The sequence below is a fragment of the Pipistrellus hanaki genome, assembly GCF_964339955.1.
Source record: "Pipistrellus hanaki genome assembly, chromosome: 12".
NCBI classification, from domain to species: Eukaryota; Metazoa; Chordata; class Mammalia; order Chiroptera; family Vespertilionidae; genus Pipistrellus; species Pipistrellus hanaki.
The window spans coordinates 19,145,921-19,159,109 of NC_140514.1; the positions used below are offsets into that span (position 1 = coordinate 19,145,921).

Here is a 13,189-nt window from a genome sequence, read left to right on the forward strand (position 1 = left end):
AATATTTCATTTCTTTTTTTATGTTAATCCAGTGATAACATCTATGTATGACTTTGGTATATATAAATATCCTTTCACCTGACAAGACTTAACCCATGTTGTTTAGGTGAGGGCGGGGGGGGGAAGCAGAAGAAAAATATGGGTTGTAATATCAAACCACTTCTATTATTTCTGATGTGGAAATCTTGTTTGGACATCTGAATGTTAGGACAATTATCACCTAGTAACAGCAATGAATTCAAATACAATGAACTCCAATAAAATACTAAATAACACTAGCTCTCTTCATTCTAAAATTCTTGTTTAGTCATTTCAGCAAAGAGGTAAAAGAAAAAGTAAGGACATACTCAAGCTTCTATGAAGCTGCATGAATAAAGTGAATACTAGGAACAAAAATAAATCCGAGAATTGAGAAATGCTGGAAAAAGTTTTCCAAATATACTATTCTTGCTTGTATCTATTATAGCTCCGTTGTACAGTTTAAATTCAGCCAATTTTTTAAAAGTATTTGTTAAACAGTTCTTGCATGTGACATATGTTTCCAGGATACTTCTGACATTGATATGAGAGATTATACAACATTTAGAAACGAAAATGTTACTCTCCAACAAAAAAACACCATAACTCCCAAGACTCGTCCAAATTCATAAGATAGAAAAACATTTGGAAAATAGTAGCTTTTCATTTTAAAATGTTCAAATAATACACTTCAAAACAAAACAAAAAAAAGTGTGTCATTGTTCAAGGCAAGGAGGAGGAAACAAGTCTCAATAAAATCAGATATTAAAATCAAGTCTAGAAATCATTACTTTTTCCTTTGCAGTCTCAATCTTGTTTACTCCATAATAAGTAAATTGCTTTATCCCTTCAGCTGGGAAGGATAACGTTTACCCTACCAAGATGACAACAGTACTCCACTGCAGTGTGCTCACCGAGCAAGGAACACATGAATACGAAGCAGCATTAAGTCTTCCTAACAAACGAGGTGTATGCAAGACTCGGTGTGCAATGCATTAATTTAGGAACTCGGTGGAGAGGCTCCTACTATATCTAGCTGATCTAAATTTGAGCTCATGATAACACTGCACAAAGCTATGGTAGATGAAAGTGATAGGCAATGCCAACAGAACAATCCCGCTGACAACACAAACTCCTCCAAGGATTCTTCCAGGCATTGTGATAGGATACATATCTCCATAGCCAACTGTAGTCATAGAGATAATCACCCACCAGCAGGCAGCAGGGATGCTGGCGAAGTCCTTGTTGGATGCTTCCAGGTCCAACCCATGTTCAAGAAGCTGAGAAAGTGCGCTGAAGATTGCCATGGCAACACAAATGAAGACAAGTAGCATAACCATCTCTCGGTAACATCGTTTGAGAGTCAAACCGAGTGTCTGAAGACCAATGAAGTGACGGGCAAGCTTAATCACCCAAAAAATCCTCATCATTCTAAGCACCCTCAAGGTGACTCCGGCCCTCTGGAGCTGAGAGTTCTCGCCCGTAAACACGGTCATCAGCACGGAGATGTAATACGGCGTGATTGCCAGCAAGTCAATGATGTTCAGGGGTCTCTTGACAAACTCACACTTGTTTTTGGAAATGATGAACCTCACGATGCACTCTGCAGTGAACCACCCTATGCAGATGGCTTCAATTATCCTGTCAAGAGAACAAAAGGAGAATTGATCACTTTATTTTTAAGCGTTGTAATAGCTCTTTTGAGTTCTTCAGATAGTACTACACTGACATGTTAATTCACTTAACTTATTCCAGAAGACATGAAGGACGGCATCACCAACACCATCAGACCCACCAGGACGTAACAGAACAAATATCACCGTGCAAGTGACAACTGAACCTGATGAAGCTCTTATTTACATACTGCATTGCACTGTTTTTTTCGCTTGTCACTAATACTTAACATCTCCTACTTGGCGAATTGAAAGTGAGCCTGGACTCGGCGAGCCACAATGCGAAACGGGACGTCGGTTATGAGCGAGGTCAGAGGACTCTGCTCCCACAGAGCCGGCATACCCACGTTTTCAATCGTGTATTTCTCGGTACATTAGAGGGAACGCCACGATCATCTCCTAAAATGTGACTCTGCCTCCTTTTCTGGCTTTGTGTGGGAGACACTCAAGCTGAGCCTGCTCCGGGGGCTTTGCAGGGAAGGAGTGCCAGCCGCCTCCCCACACAGAGCCTCCATCCATCCTGAGTGTCACAGCGGGGAAAGGGCTGAGGAGCCAAACCATCACTGGAGTTTTCCCAAAGACCCCACTGGCTGGTTTGTTTGTTTATGGCTATTTTATGCAACAGACATTTTAAAAATACAAGGCCGCATTTTAGCCAGAGCAGTATTTCCCAACCTTTCCACATCACTGCACACACGGCACCGAAGATAATAGTATTTACACAATGTGTGGGCCTCGAGGGGTTCTATTCTGGAAGCGGAAGCCACCAGCCTGGGGGGCTCTGGCCACTCTCGCCCCTGACCACAGTCTCCAAGGCTGAGAAAAAGGAAATCTCAGCACACCGGTCAGGAAGCCTAGATCCACAAGGACAGGTAATTCAGAGGTAATTTTTTAATTAAATTGCATTTTTTAGATTCAAATGAAAAGTTATCATTATTATACCATCATTCACTTTTCTTCACATAACTCTTTTACCACCACTGACCTAGACCCAAACATCGGAAGTACAATGGAAAGAAGACACTGGCGAAGGCAAGAGGGTAAGGTCCGTGGGGCAACATTTTGGGAAGAATTCCTCAAAATGCAGGTCACAGAGCACAAGCTGTACCGGGTGTTACTCAGGGGAATAGACACACGGAATTAATCATATTCTCCTACTGTAGGATTCACAGGGCTGTAAAGATTACTTTCATTTATTCTTTGAATAGGTAGCACATTCACATAGTTCAAATTTAAAAGGTGAAAAATGGGGGATATAAAGAAAATTCTCACTCCCACCCCATTCCCCAACCATTGTTCCCCAGTCTTCACTCCAGCCACCAAGTCCTCCGGGCACTGGTTATAACAGCAAATAGCCACTGATTACCAAGAAGCTGGGAACCCGTCCTAACTGGTTTGGCTCAGCATTGGCCTGAGGACTCAAGGGTCCCAGGTTCGATTCCAGTCAAGGGCATGTACCTTGGTTGCAGGCACTATCCCTAGTTGGGGGTGTGCAGGAAGCAGCTGATTGATGTTCCACTCTCATTGATATTTCTATCTCTCTCTCTCCCTCTCCCTTACTCTCTGTAAAAAATCAAAATACATATTTTTTTAAAAAGAAACTGGAAACCCAAGTACATGCCTCCTATGGAAGCTATAAAAAATTACCACAGCCCAGCAACCGTGGCTCAGTGAGCATTGATCTATGCTCATAGAGCATTGATCTATGAATCAGGCGGTCACGGTTCTGTTCCCAGGATTGAGTCCTGGTGTGTGACGTGCAGGAGGCAGCTGATCAATGATTCTCATTAACGTTTCTATCTCTCCCTCTCCTTTCCTCTCTGAAATCAATAAAAAAATATTTTTTTTTAAATTACCATAAACTTGGTGGCATAAAACAACAGAAAATTACTTCCCCCTCGTTCTAGAGGCCAGACATGCAAAATCAATGCCACGAGGCCAAAATCAGGTGTTAGGAGGGCCACACTGCCTTCGGGGCTCTCAGAGAGAGTCCACTCCTTTTCTCTTCCAGCTTCTGCTGGCTGTCGGCATCCCTTGGTTTACAGCCATAGCATTTCAGTCTCTGCCTCGGCGGTTCCCCTGCGTCCTCCTCTCTGTCACTGTGTGACATGTCCCTCCCTCTTCTGAAGTTGTGACAGCATTTCCAGACCAATAACCCAGCATAACCCCACCATCTCAAGATCCTTAATGTAATCCCATCTGCACAAGCCCTTCTGCCGTGTACAGTATGTACAGTAACATCCACTCGTTCCAGGGATTAGGGCCTGCTATCTTGGGGGGGCCGAGGAGGGGCATTTTTCAACCGACCACACAAAGTAAACACACGATGTCAGCGGATGAAGGCACAGCTGCCCCCACGGTTCCTCTTCTCTGCCTCTCTGCTCCCGGACCCCTTCACCCTGCGGTTGGCAGCCGCTCCCCTGTCCCCACCAGACAATCAGGAAAAGCTGCTGCCCTCAAGGCCTCTGTGAACCTGGAGGCTTAGAAAACTGGGAGAGTGGTCAAACTTAATAGATGTGGAGAATAAGAAGCTACATTTCCACCCCCCCCCCCCCAATCTACAGTTTTAACATATATAGTACCATATTATCCCTCTCCCAGGAAACGGTCATCAAATACTCCATAGGTGCCCCCTGCCCCCCACAGTTCCAACCCCTTAGCGATCAAGAAGGTTCCATGACCATTTCTGACAAGTGAGCCCTGAGCAAAATGACTCTATCACCTCTGGGCAGAAGCTCAGAGGAGTAAGCATGGATCCCCCACCATAGCAACTGGGAGGCGTGTGTCCTAAAAGGCGACAAGATGCAGCCCAAGCCCCTGGGTGTCTGCATGGAGAAGAGCCTGCCTCGGATCAAACATGGTACGTGAGCAGCAGATACAGCTTTGTGGTGTGAAGCCACGGAGAACTCTCGGTGGGCTGCACTCCTGGGTAAGGAAGGGATGCACGCAGTCAGGTCCGCAGACAGACGTAGGAACATTCTTCTTCCTTTGCCTATGGCTAACAGGTCTCCAGGTCTCCGGCTCCCCCGGGCAGGAGCGCTGGCTCCAGCTCAGAAAGAGGACCCCACCAGTGGCAGAGTTGCATTGTCCTCCTAAGGGCTCTCCCAGCAATAAAATCCTAGGATTCTATTAAATTAAGAAGAGTAGCCGAAACTGATTTGGCTCAGTGGATAGAGCAGTCGGCCTGCGGACTGAAAGGTCCCAGGTTCGATTCCGGTCAAGGGCATGTACCTTGGTTGTGGGCACATCCCCAGTAGGGGGGTGTGCAAGAGGCAGCTGATTCTCTCTCATCAATGTTTCTAACTCTCTGTCTCTCTCTCTTCCTCTTTGTAAAAAAAATCAATAAAATATTTTTTTTAAAAGAAGAGTAAAAATAATGTTAATTGTGCCAGAAATATCAGAACACTTTCTGTTTAATTATTTCTACCAGCAGCCAACGTTGTTCAGATGGGGGGGAAAAAAGGAGGAAATCCAAATGGTGCAGAAGAATTCCTCAGGAGAGGGGATTTCAAAGTGGTGAACTCCTCCATAATGAGGCCCTCTGGGCTCCTCCTGCCCACCTCCCAGTCAGATGCAGTTTCGCCAGAATTCCGTGCGAAGGAGAGGAATCGAAGAGAAACCCCAGGCATCCCTCTCTCGCCTAGGATGATGCCAAGGCAGACGCCAACAGCAAACACCACTAACCCTGCCAAGATTCCCCATGTTTCCGAGGAGCGCTCTTGCCAATGCCACCACCGACAACTGTTGGCAAAATGAGTGCTTTTTACTGAGCGCTAGTGCCAACGATTGGGCCTTCCCAAAGGTCACTTCCATAAAAAACAAAAACAAACAAACAAACAAAAACAAGTAAGAAAAACTAAAGAAGGGCCGAAATCGGTTTGGCTCATGGATAGAGCATAGACCTGTGGACTGAAGGGTCCCAGGTTCGATTCTGGTCAAGGGCATGTACATTGGTTGTGGGTACATCCCCAGTGGGGGGGGGGGGGGGGTGTAGGAGGCAGCTGACCGATGTTTCTCTCTCATTGATGTTTTTAACTCTCTATCCCTCTCTCTTCCTCTCTGTAAAAAAATCAATAAAAATATATTTTTTTAAAAGAAGAACTAAAGAAGGTACGAGGGAACAACATACTTGTTGAAGCCCATGCTGATTCCTTTGAGGCCCAAACACAGAAGTTCAGGAATTCCTGGCTAATAAAAATATGTACCACTGCCGGGACCGGTTTGGCTCAATGGATAGAGCGTTGGCTTGGGGACTGAAGGGTCCCGGGTTCGATTCCGGTCAAGGGCATGTACCTTGGTTTCGGGCATATCCCCAGAAGGGGGTGTGCAAGAGGCAGCTGATCGATGACTCTCTCTCATCGATGTTTCTAACTCTCTATCTCTCTCCCTTCCTCTCTGTATAAAATCAATAAAATATATTTTAAAAAAAATATATGTACCACTTATTGAGAGCTTTCGTTTGGCCATGGGGCTCATAAGCACTTCACAGACACCATCGAGTTTCATCCTTTTCGAGAAGCCGATGAAAGGCGTGTGGCCCTTACGAGCTCCATTGTTCAGGGGACACAACTGAGGCTGAAAAGCTAAACATCTCTTCCAAGGCCACACAACTAAGAAGCTACAGAGGAGCCTGTCATGGAACTTGACTCTACTGAGCTTTGAAGTTCCAAGGAACATGTGGAAACGCTAATGATTTTATGACAGTGTGCACTGTTAATACTAAATGAAGTGTGTCAAACAGCAGCATTTTTCAACTGTCGGTTCTTAACCCACTGATGGATCAAAACCGACAATTTTCAGAAATGAAACAGAAAATATTAGAGTGCATCGAAGTATAGATTCACGAAGCCTTGTTTCATGTAGATGTAACTGTATACCAAGGTATGATGTAAAATGTATTCCTGCCAAAACTGGTTTGGCTCAGTGGATAGAGCCTACGGACTGAAAGGTCCCGGATTCAATTCCGGTCAAGGGCATGTACCTTGGTTGCGAACACATCCCCAGTGTGGGGGGGAGGTGTGTGTGCAAGAGGCAGCTGATTGATGTTTCTAACTCTTTATCCCTCTCTCTTCCTCTCTATAAAAAAAAAAAAATCAATAAAATATATATATTTTAAAATAAAATGTATTCCTTTCTGAGGTTCTGGAGGACCTCAGCAATGGCAATCATCAGTTACTGGAATTACTCTGATCCGTCAGGACTGAAGGTACATCTGGGAATGACTCAGAGGTTTACAAACAGGCTCCAACGGGGAACAAGTGCTTTTATTGCTAACCAGACCTTCTCCCACAACCTAACAACCTCCTCAAAAAATAAAAAAAAATAAAAAAGAGTAGGACAGGATACAAGAGGCCGTTAACTGGGCTGTGAGGGTCAGTCTCCCTATCTTCTCATCTTTTTCCATCAACATTTTATTATGAAAATTTTCAAATGTGAAGCAAATTCATTCACATTTTAAATATAGTTGCTTATCACCTATTCATCTCTCTCTCCATCTACTAACCTATTTTATACATTTTTAAATTGATTTCAGAGAGGAAGGGAAAGGGAGAGAGAGACAGAAACATCAATGGTGAGAGAGAATCACTGATAGGCTGGCTTCCACATACACCCCACACTAGAGATAGAGTCTGCAACCCGGGCATGTGGCCTGATCAGGAAGTGAACTGTGGCCTCCTGGTTCATAGGTCAATGCTCAACTGCTGATCCATGCCGGCTGGTTTAATCTATTTTTTTTTGGATGCATTTTAAAGTAAATTGTAGCCGAAACCAGTTTGGCTCAGTGGATAGAGCGTTGGCCTGCGGACTGAAGGATCCCAGGTTCAATTCCAGTCAAAGGCATGTACCTTGGTTGTGGGCACAGATTTGGGGGGGGTGTGCAGGAGGCAGCTGTTCGATGTTTCTGGATATCTCTCTCCCTTCCTCTCTGTAAAAAATCAGTAATATATATATATATATCCCTTTGCACTCCGAACCATTCTGGACATTGGCTACCAGCTACTCGACGTTACTTTGCGGCGGAAACGTGCGTTGAAATAACTCAATTCCCCGTAATCACTAATAAACTGCAATGTCCCCTGAGAGGGGACATCCGAGTGATATGCTAGAATTCCCATATTCTCTGAGAGGGGACAGCGGAGTGCAAAGCGATATATATATTTACTTTTTTTTTTTAAAGTAAATTGCAAACATCAGTGTACTTTCCTCTAAAAACTTCAGAGTACATACCATTGGCTAGTAATTGTTTCTAGATTCTTTTGATGCAAACCTTACATGCAATGAAAGTACAAACCTTAGTGTACATTCACTGAGTTTTGAAAAATGCATAACCTCTATAACCCAAACTCCTATGAAGCATTCACATCACCCGAGAGAGTTCTCTGCCTTACTCCTTTTTGTATCTCCTGCCCTTATTTCCCAAACCCATCGGACACTTAGCGAGTGCTTAATGGGTGCCTGTCCCGCACAACGTAAGTGACTTTGACAGAACCTAAAGCCCTGGGTTAACCACAGCCACCAGAAGCCTCCTTGTTCTTATGGAACCTTTAAGGGATCATTGAAGCCTGCCATTAACTCCAAATGGATTCAAGACCAATATGTAAGACCCAAAACTATAAAACTCCTAGAAGAAAACATTAGAGGAAGACTTCATGACATTGGTTTGGCAATGATTTTTTAAAATATATTTTATTGATTTTTCACAGAGAAGAAGAGAGAGGGATAGAGAGTTAGAAACATCCATGAGAATCATCGATCAGCAGCCTCCTGCACCCCCGACCCCACTGGGATATGCCCACAACCAAGGTATAATACATGCCCTTGACCAGAATCAAATCTGGGACCTTCCAGTCCGCAGGCCTATCCTCTATCCACTGAGCCAAACCGGTTTTGGTGGCAATGATTTCTTATTTCATTTTTCCAATGACTTCTTGTATATGACACCAAAAGGAGAGGAAGAGGGGGTGGAGTTTACTGACAATAGGCTGGGATGGGAACCAGACGGAGGGGATAGAGAGGAGGGAATGGGGGCATCTATCATACTCTCAACAATAAAAATATTTTTTAAATGTAATTAGACTAAAAGAAACCTCATTTTTCTACTTCATTCCCTTTTATGCTGTTAAATGCTTTGCCATGTCACATATTATTTTTTTAATTTTAAAAAAAATTTGTTTTTGAGAAAAAGTGAAAAGCATAATCAACTAGAAGAGCAATCACCATGATGGAGTTGTCAGCAGCTTGGATCAACCCCAGAAGTGCCACCACAGAAAACGTGACACCCTTTTACCCCAAACTTTCAGACTTAAAGGTACAGGCCCTTCCAATCACATTTCTCACAGGCACGTACAGTGTGGTGATAGATGGTGTGATAAAAATGCCCAGGAGGTGCGGCCGCTGTAGCTCAGTGCTGAGTGGTTGAGCGTGAACCCATGAATCAGGAGGTCACGGTTCCCAGTCAGGGCACATGCCCAGCTTCCAGTCTTGATCCCCAGTGGGGAGGGCATGCAGGAGGCAGCTGATCAATGATTCTCTCTCTCTCGTCATTGACGTTTCTATCTCTCTCTTCCTCTCCCTTCCTCTCTCTGAAATCAATAAAAACATTTTTTTTAAATGTCCTACCAATTGCACATCAATGTCCACCGCATTACCTTCAGCCTCTTTCATGTCCGTACCTGAGTTTTCTCCACAACTGTAAATTAAATGGGAGAAAAGGCAAGTTTTGTTTTAAAACTTGATTTTTTTTTTCAACGCACTTTAATGACCTTACAGAAAGAGGCCATACCACTCATCTTCCAATCTAGATCAATTACGAGAATAAAAACGCACATGAAGCATTTACTCCAGTACCAAGCATCTCTTCCTATAAGCTTACATGCATTCATTCAAGTCTCCCAACTGAAATGAATAGGCTTTGTTATTTCCTCCCCATTTGCATGAGGAAACTGCAGCAAAGAGAATTTCCTTGCTCGTGGCACACGGCTAATAAATACATGGCAGATTAATAATATATACTCATTGATTATATAATACACTAAACCCTGGCTGGGATTTATGTCTTCCTTGTAGTTGTAATCAAGTTGTTATTTTATGCTCCTTGCTTGATATATTTGGTTTGTTCACGGCCCTACGTGGATGGCCATTTCTTAAGGATAGATGTGTGCAGGATGAGGACACTGGGGAATAGAAAGGTCACCCTTCCACCATGGAGGACTGGCTGCGAGGACTCGGGAGTTTCTGCGGGGCTGCTATTATTCTGCAGGCTCTCTCCTCCCTATAACCACCTCTACGCGGCTGTGCTTACTTTTCTCACGGTCCCCTTAGCAGACAGGAACATATAGGTCTCCCCCTTGCCTGGGTGAACGGGGCTCTACCTCTTGACTGCGGTTCTTCTTCTGACCTCTGTTTCAGCAACACAGGCACCAGATCCAATGCGGTGGATATTGATGTGCAATTGGTAGGACATTTTTAAAATGGATATACAGGGACCGATGACCCTCTGCAGAGAAACTACTAAGTTCTTGACTGTACATCCAAGGACCACAACACTTGCCCTGCTAAGGCAGCGGCCATGCATAGAAACAGCCTTTAACACTGTCCTACACTAGAGACTGAGAGGAGTAGAGGATCTACCTAATACGTAGTTACAAACCCGGACACCCAAAATAAGGAGACAAAGAAAACCCACCCCCAATGAAAGAACGAGAGAATTCTCCAGAAGACGGGACAAATGAAGCAGAGATAAAAAATTTATCTGAAACAGAGTTCAGAATAATGACGGTAAAGATGCTCAACAGCATGAAAAAAGATATAGTAACTATGAAAAAAGAACAGACTGAGATAAAGAATGATATAACACAAAGAGCATATTGGGAGGAATACACAGCAGAACAGGGGAAGCTGAGGATCTAACCAGTGAATTAGAAGACAGAGTTGAAAACATCACTCAATCAGAGAACCAAAAAGAACAATTAAAAAACTGGAAAGACCAGCACAAGTAAAGTCATGAAAGTGCTGGGTAAATCTGAGGTAGCGAAAGCAGTTACATTTTAAAAGAAAAAAGAAAAAGAAAAAGCCTAAGGAAGGGAGCAGGTGATAAAGATAATAAAGATGGAAAGGTAAATTGGAGCCTGAAGTTGATTTGATGGCAATAATCATGGGTACCATTTATTGAAATAACTGCTTTTGAGGCTGATGCTTTAAATATATAAATATATACCGTGTCATATTTATAGGCACATATGTACCCTGAAGAAAAACCAGGTTATTGTTAACAGTGGTTGCTCAAAGAGAAGGAGGAAGATTAATAGGTAGAGCATTGTAAAGGTAGAAATCCTTTTTTTTTTTTTTTTTTTTTTTTTTTTAAGGATAAGCATCTATGAATAGTAGATTTTTCCACAATTGGAATGTATTCAAGTATTAACTATGTGGTTTTTAAAATAACTTTCAATTTTTAAAACTGCATTTTACAGAGAGAGGAAGGGAAAGGGAGAAAGAGAGAAACATCGATGTGAGAGCATAACATTGACTGACTGCCTCTTATACAGACCCTACTGTAGTCAAGCCTGCAACTAGGGCATGTGCCCTGACTGGGAATCAAACCAGCAATCCCCAGGTGAATGGGACAACACCCAGCCAACAGAGTCACACCAGCCAAGGCAAAAAAAGAAAAAATAACCTTTAAGTATATATTATTATTACTCTTCAGGGCCCACAAGTTGGTCACCACTATTCATTATCCCCTAACTTATAATCAAGCTCCAGGCGAAGCCAGCGGCATAAGCTGGGGTGCTGGGTTGGCAGCACGAACATTTCTGCTGGGGGAGAACCTGTCAACAGGTCTGGTTAGGGGACTACTAAAAAATTCAAACACGAAAATAAAGGACAGCCCAGAGCAGTGATCCTGGGGAAAGGAGACGAGGGGCCAGGTCAGAAAAGGGACCCTGGCAGAAAAGAATCATGGTGCTCAGAGGACATGGAGCCTTGCTGGGCTGCCAAGGGAGGTGTGCAGGGGTTACGGCTGGGTGTGTACACTGAAGCCTCAGGGGAAAGCGGATGGGTTTTGAGGGTCGAGTTACAGCTTTCAAGGCAAAGGGAACCCATTAGATTTGGTGACAGGTGGGTTCATTTTCTCAATCAGCATTTCTCAAAGAGGTTCCTGTGTGCCAGGCGTATTGCCAGGCCGGCCAGCAGCGAAGAGGCCAAGGGTACTGTGGAAATAGGCATCAGGCAGAAGTTTGTGGGATGGCTGGAAGGTGTGAACAGTCAGGAGGCTATGGCATGGGCAACAAAAATGGGCGGTCCCAACTGGTGGAGTGGAATGAATGGAATGGAATGAAATGAAATGAAATGGTGACACATAGAAGCCAGAAGCCTTCACCAAGACCCTGCCACTAGTTGAGAGCAGCCCAGAGCCATGGGTACAGGATGCAAGCAGACACCTAGCACTCAATAGACATTCCTCGCCACTTCACATCTCCCGGAGAGATGCGAGGGTCGGAGGGAACCAGACAGACACCCCCCCCCCCCCCCAGGGTGTCCCTAAACCAAAAGGCACGTGAAGAAAGGAAAACCACTCAGAAAGACCTTGTCATAAGAGATGGCCACTCTGCACCATTCTCTTTCCTTAGCGGCATCTTTTCGGAGTGAAATTACATAAAGAATGGCATCAGCCCTATACTCCAGTGTTCTGAACCATCCTCTCCTTAGCAGCCTCTTCTCTTCAGAGTGAAATTACATAAAGGATGTCACCAGCCCCGTACTCCAGTGTTCGTGTGTATTCCCCTCTCATCGGGGACTCTGACTCTGGGCTGGCTGGGAGGAAGCCATGCGTGGTTCTGTGTGTGACTCACATGAGGCTCTCAAAGTCAAAGCCATCGGGGTAGCTTCTCTTCACCAGATGTTGAGAAATTTGGTTTTAGAAGACTACCATCTTCTAGGTGGACATACACATACATGGGAGAGATGAGTCCCAAAATCTGGGGCCCGGACTGTCCCTTCTAAAAACTTCCCAGAGAGGTGAGCAACTGAAACCCTGTGACCCATCAGCATCTGCCGGCCATTTACGAGAGGTGCTACGATCGTGCAATCTCCACTCCAGGGGAGCCCCCCTTCCTCCTGCAGGGGCAGTGACCTCCCCCAGCACCTTCGCCACTGCCCCAAACTGACACGAATTCATGTAAATCATGCTCCGAGGAAATCAATCTCTTAGTGAGAATTAACCTGTTCCCAGGTATGACTATCAGACGGGTTCTACTCCCTGTTCACTTAATTGGCAATTCGTTAGTGAAAGAATTAAGAAACTAGAAGGAATATCAATAGACCATCCTCCAGCCCTGGCTGGCGTTGCTCAGCTGGTGGAGCATCATTCGTGTACCGACAGGTTGCCTGTTCAATTCCTGTTCAGGACACATGCCTGGGTTACAGGTTCAATCCCTGGTCAGAGTGTACAGGCTCCAACTGATCAAAGTTTTTTTCTCTCTCTCTCCCTCCTTTCCTCC

General features: G+C 44.4%; 1 protein-coding gene across 2 annotated transcripts in view; it reads right to left on the minus strand.

Moving 5' to 3' along the window:
• Nucleotides 1–756: 756 nt before the first annotated feature.
• Nucleotides 757–13,189, minus strand: part of KCNG3 (potassium voltage-gated channel modifier subfamily G member 3) — a 32,640-nt gene continuing 20,207 nt past the window's right edge. For both annotated transcript variants that reach the window (XM_084901536.1, XM_084901535.1), the window contains exon 2: nucleotides 757–1,659. In XM_084901536.1, coding sequence (XP_084757662.1) covers nucleotides 1,014–1,659 — 646 coding nt within the window. In that variant the 3' untranslated portion in view covers nucleotides 757–1,013. The remainder of the gene's footprint in view (nucleotides 1,660–13,189) is intronic.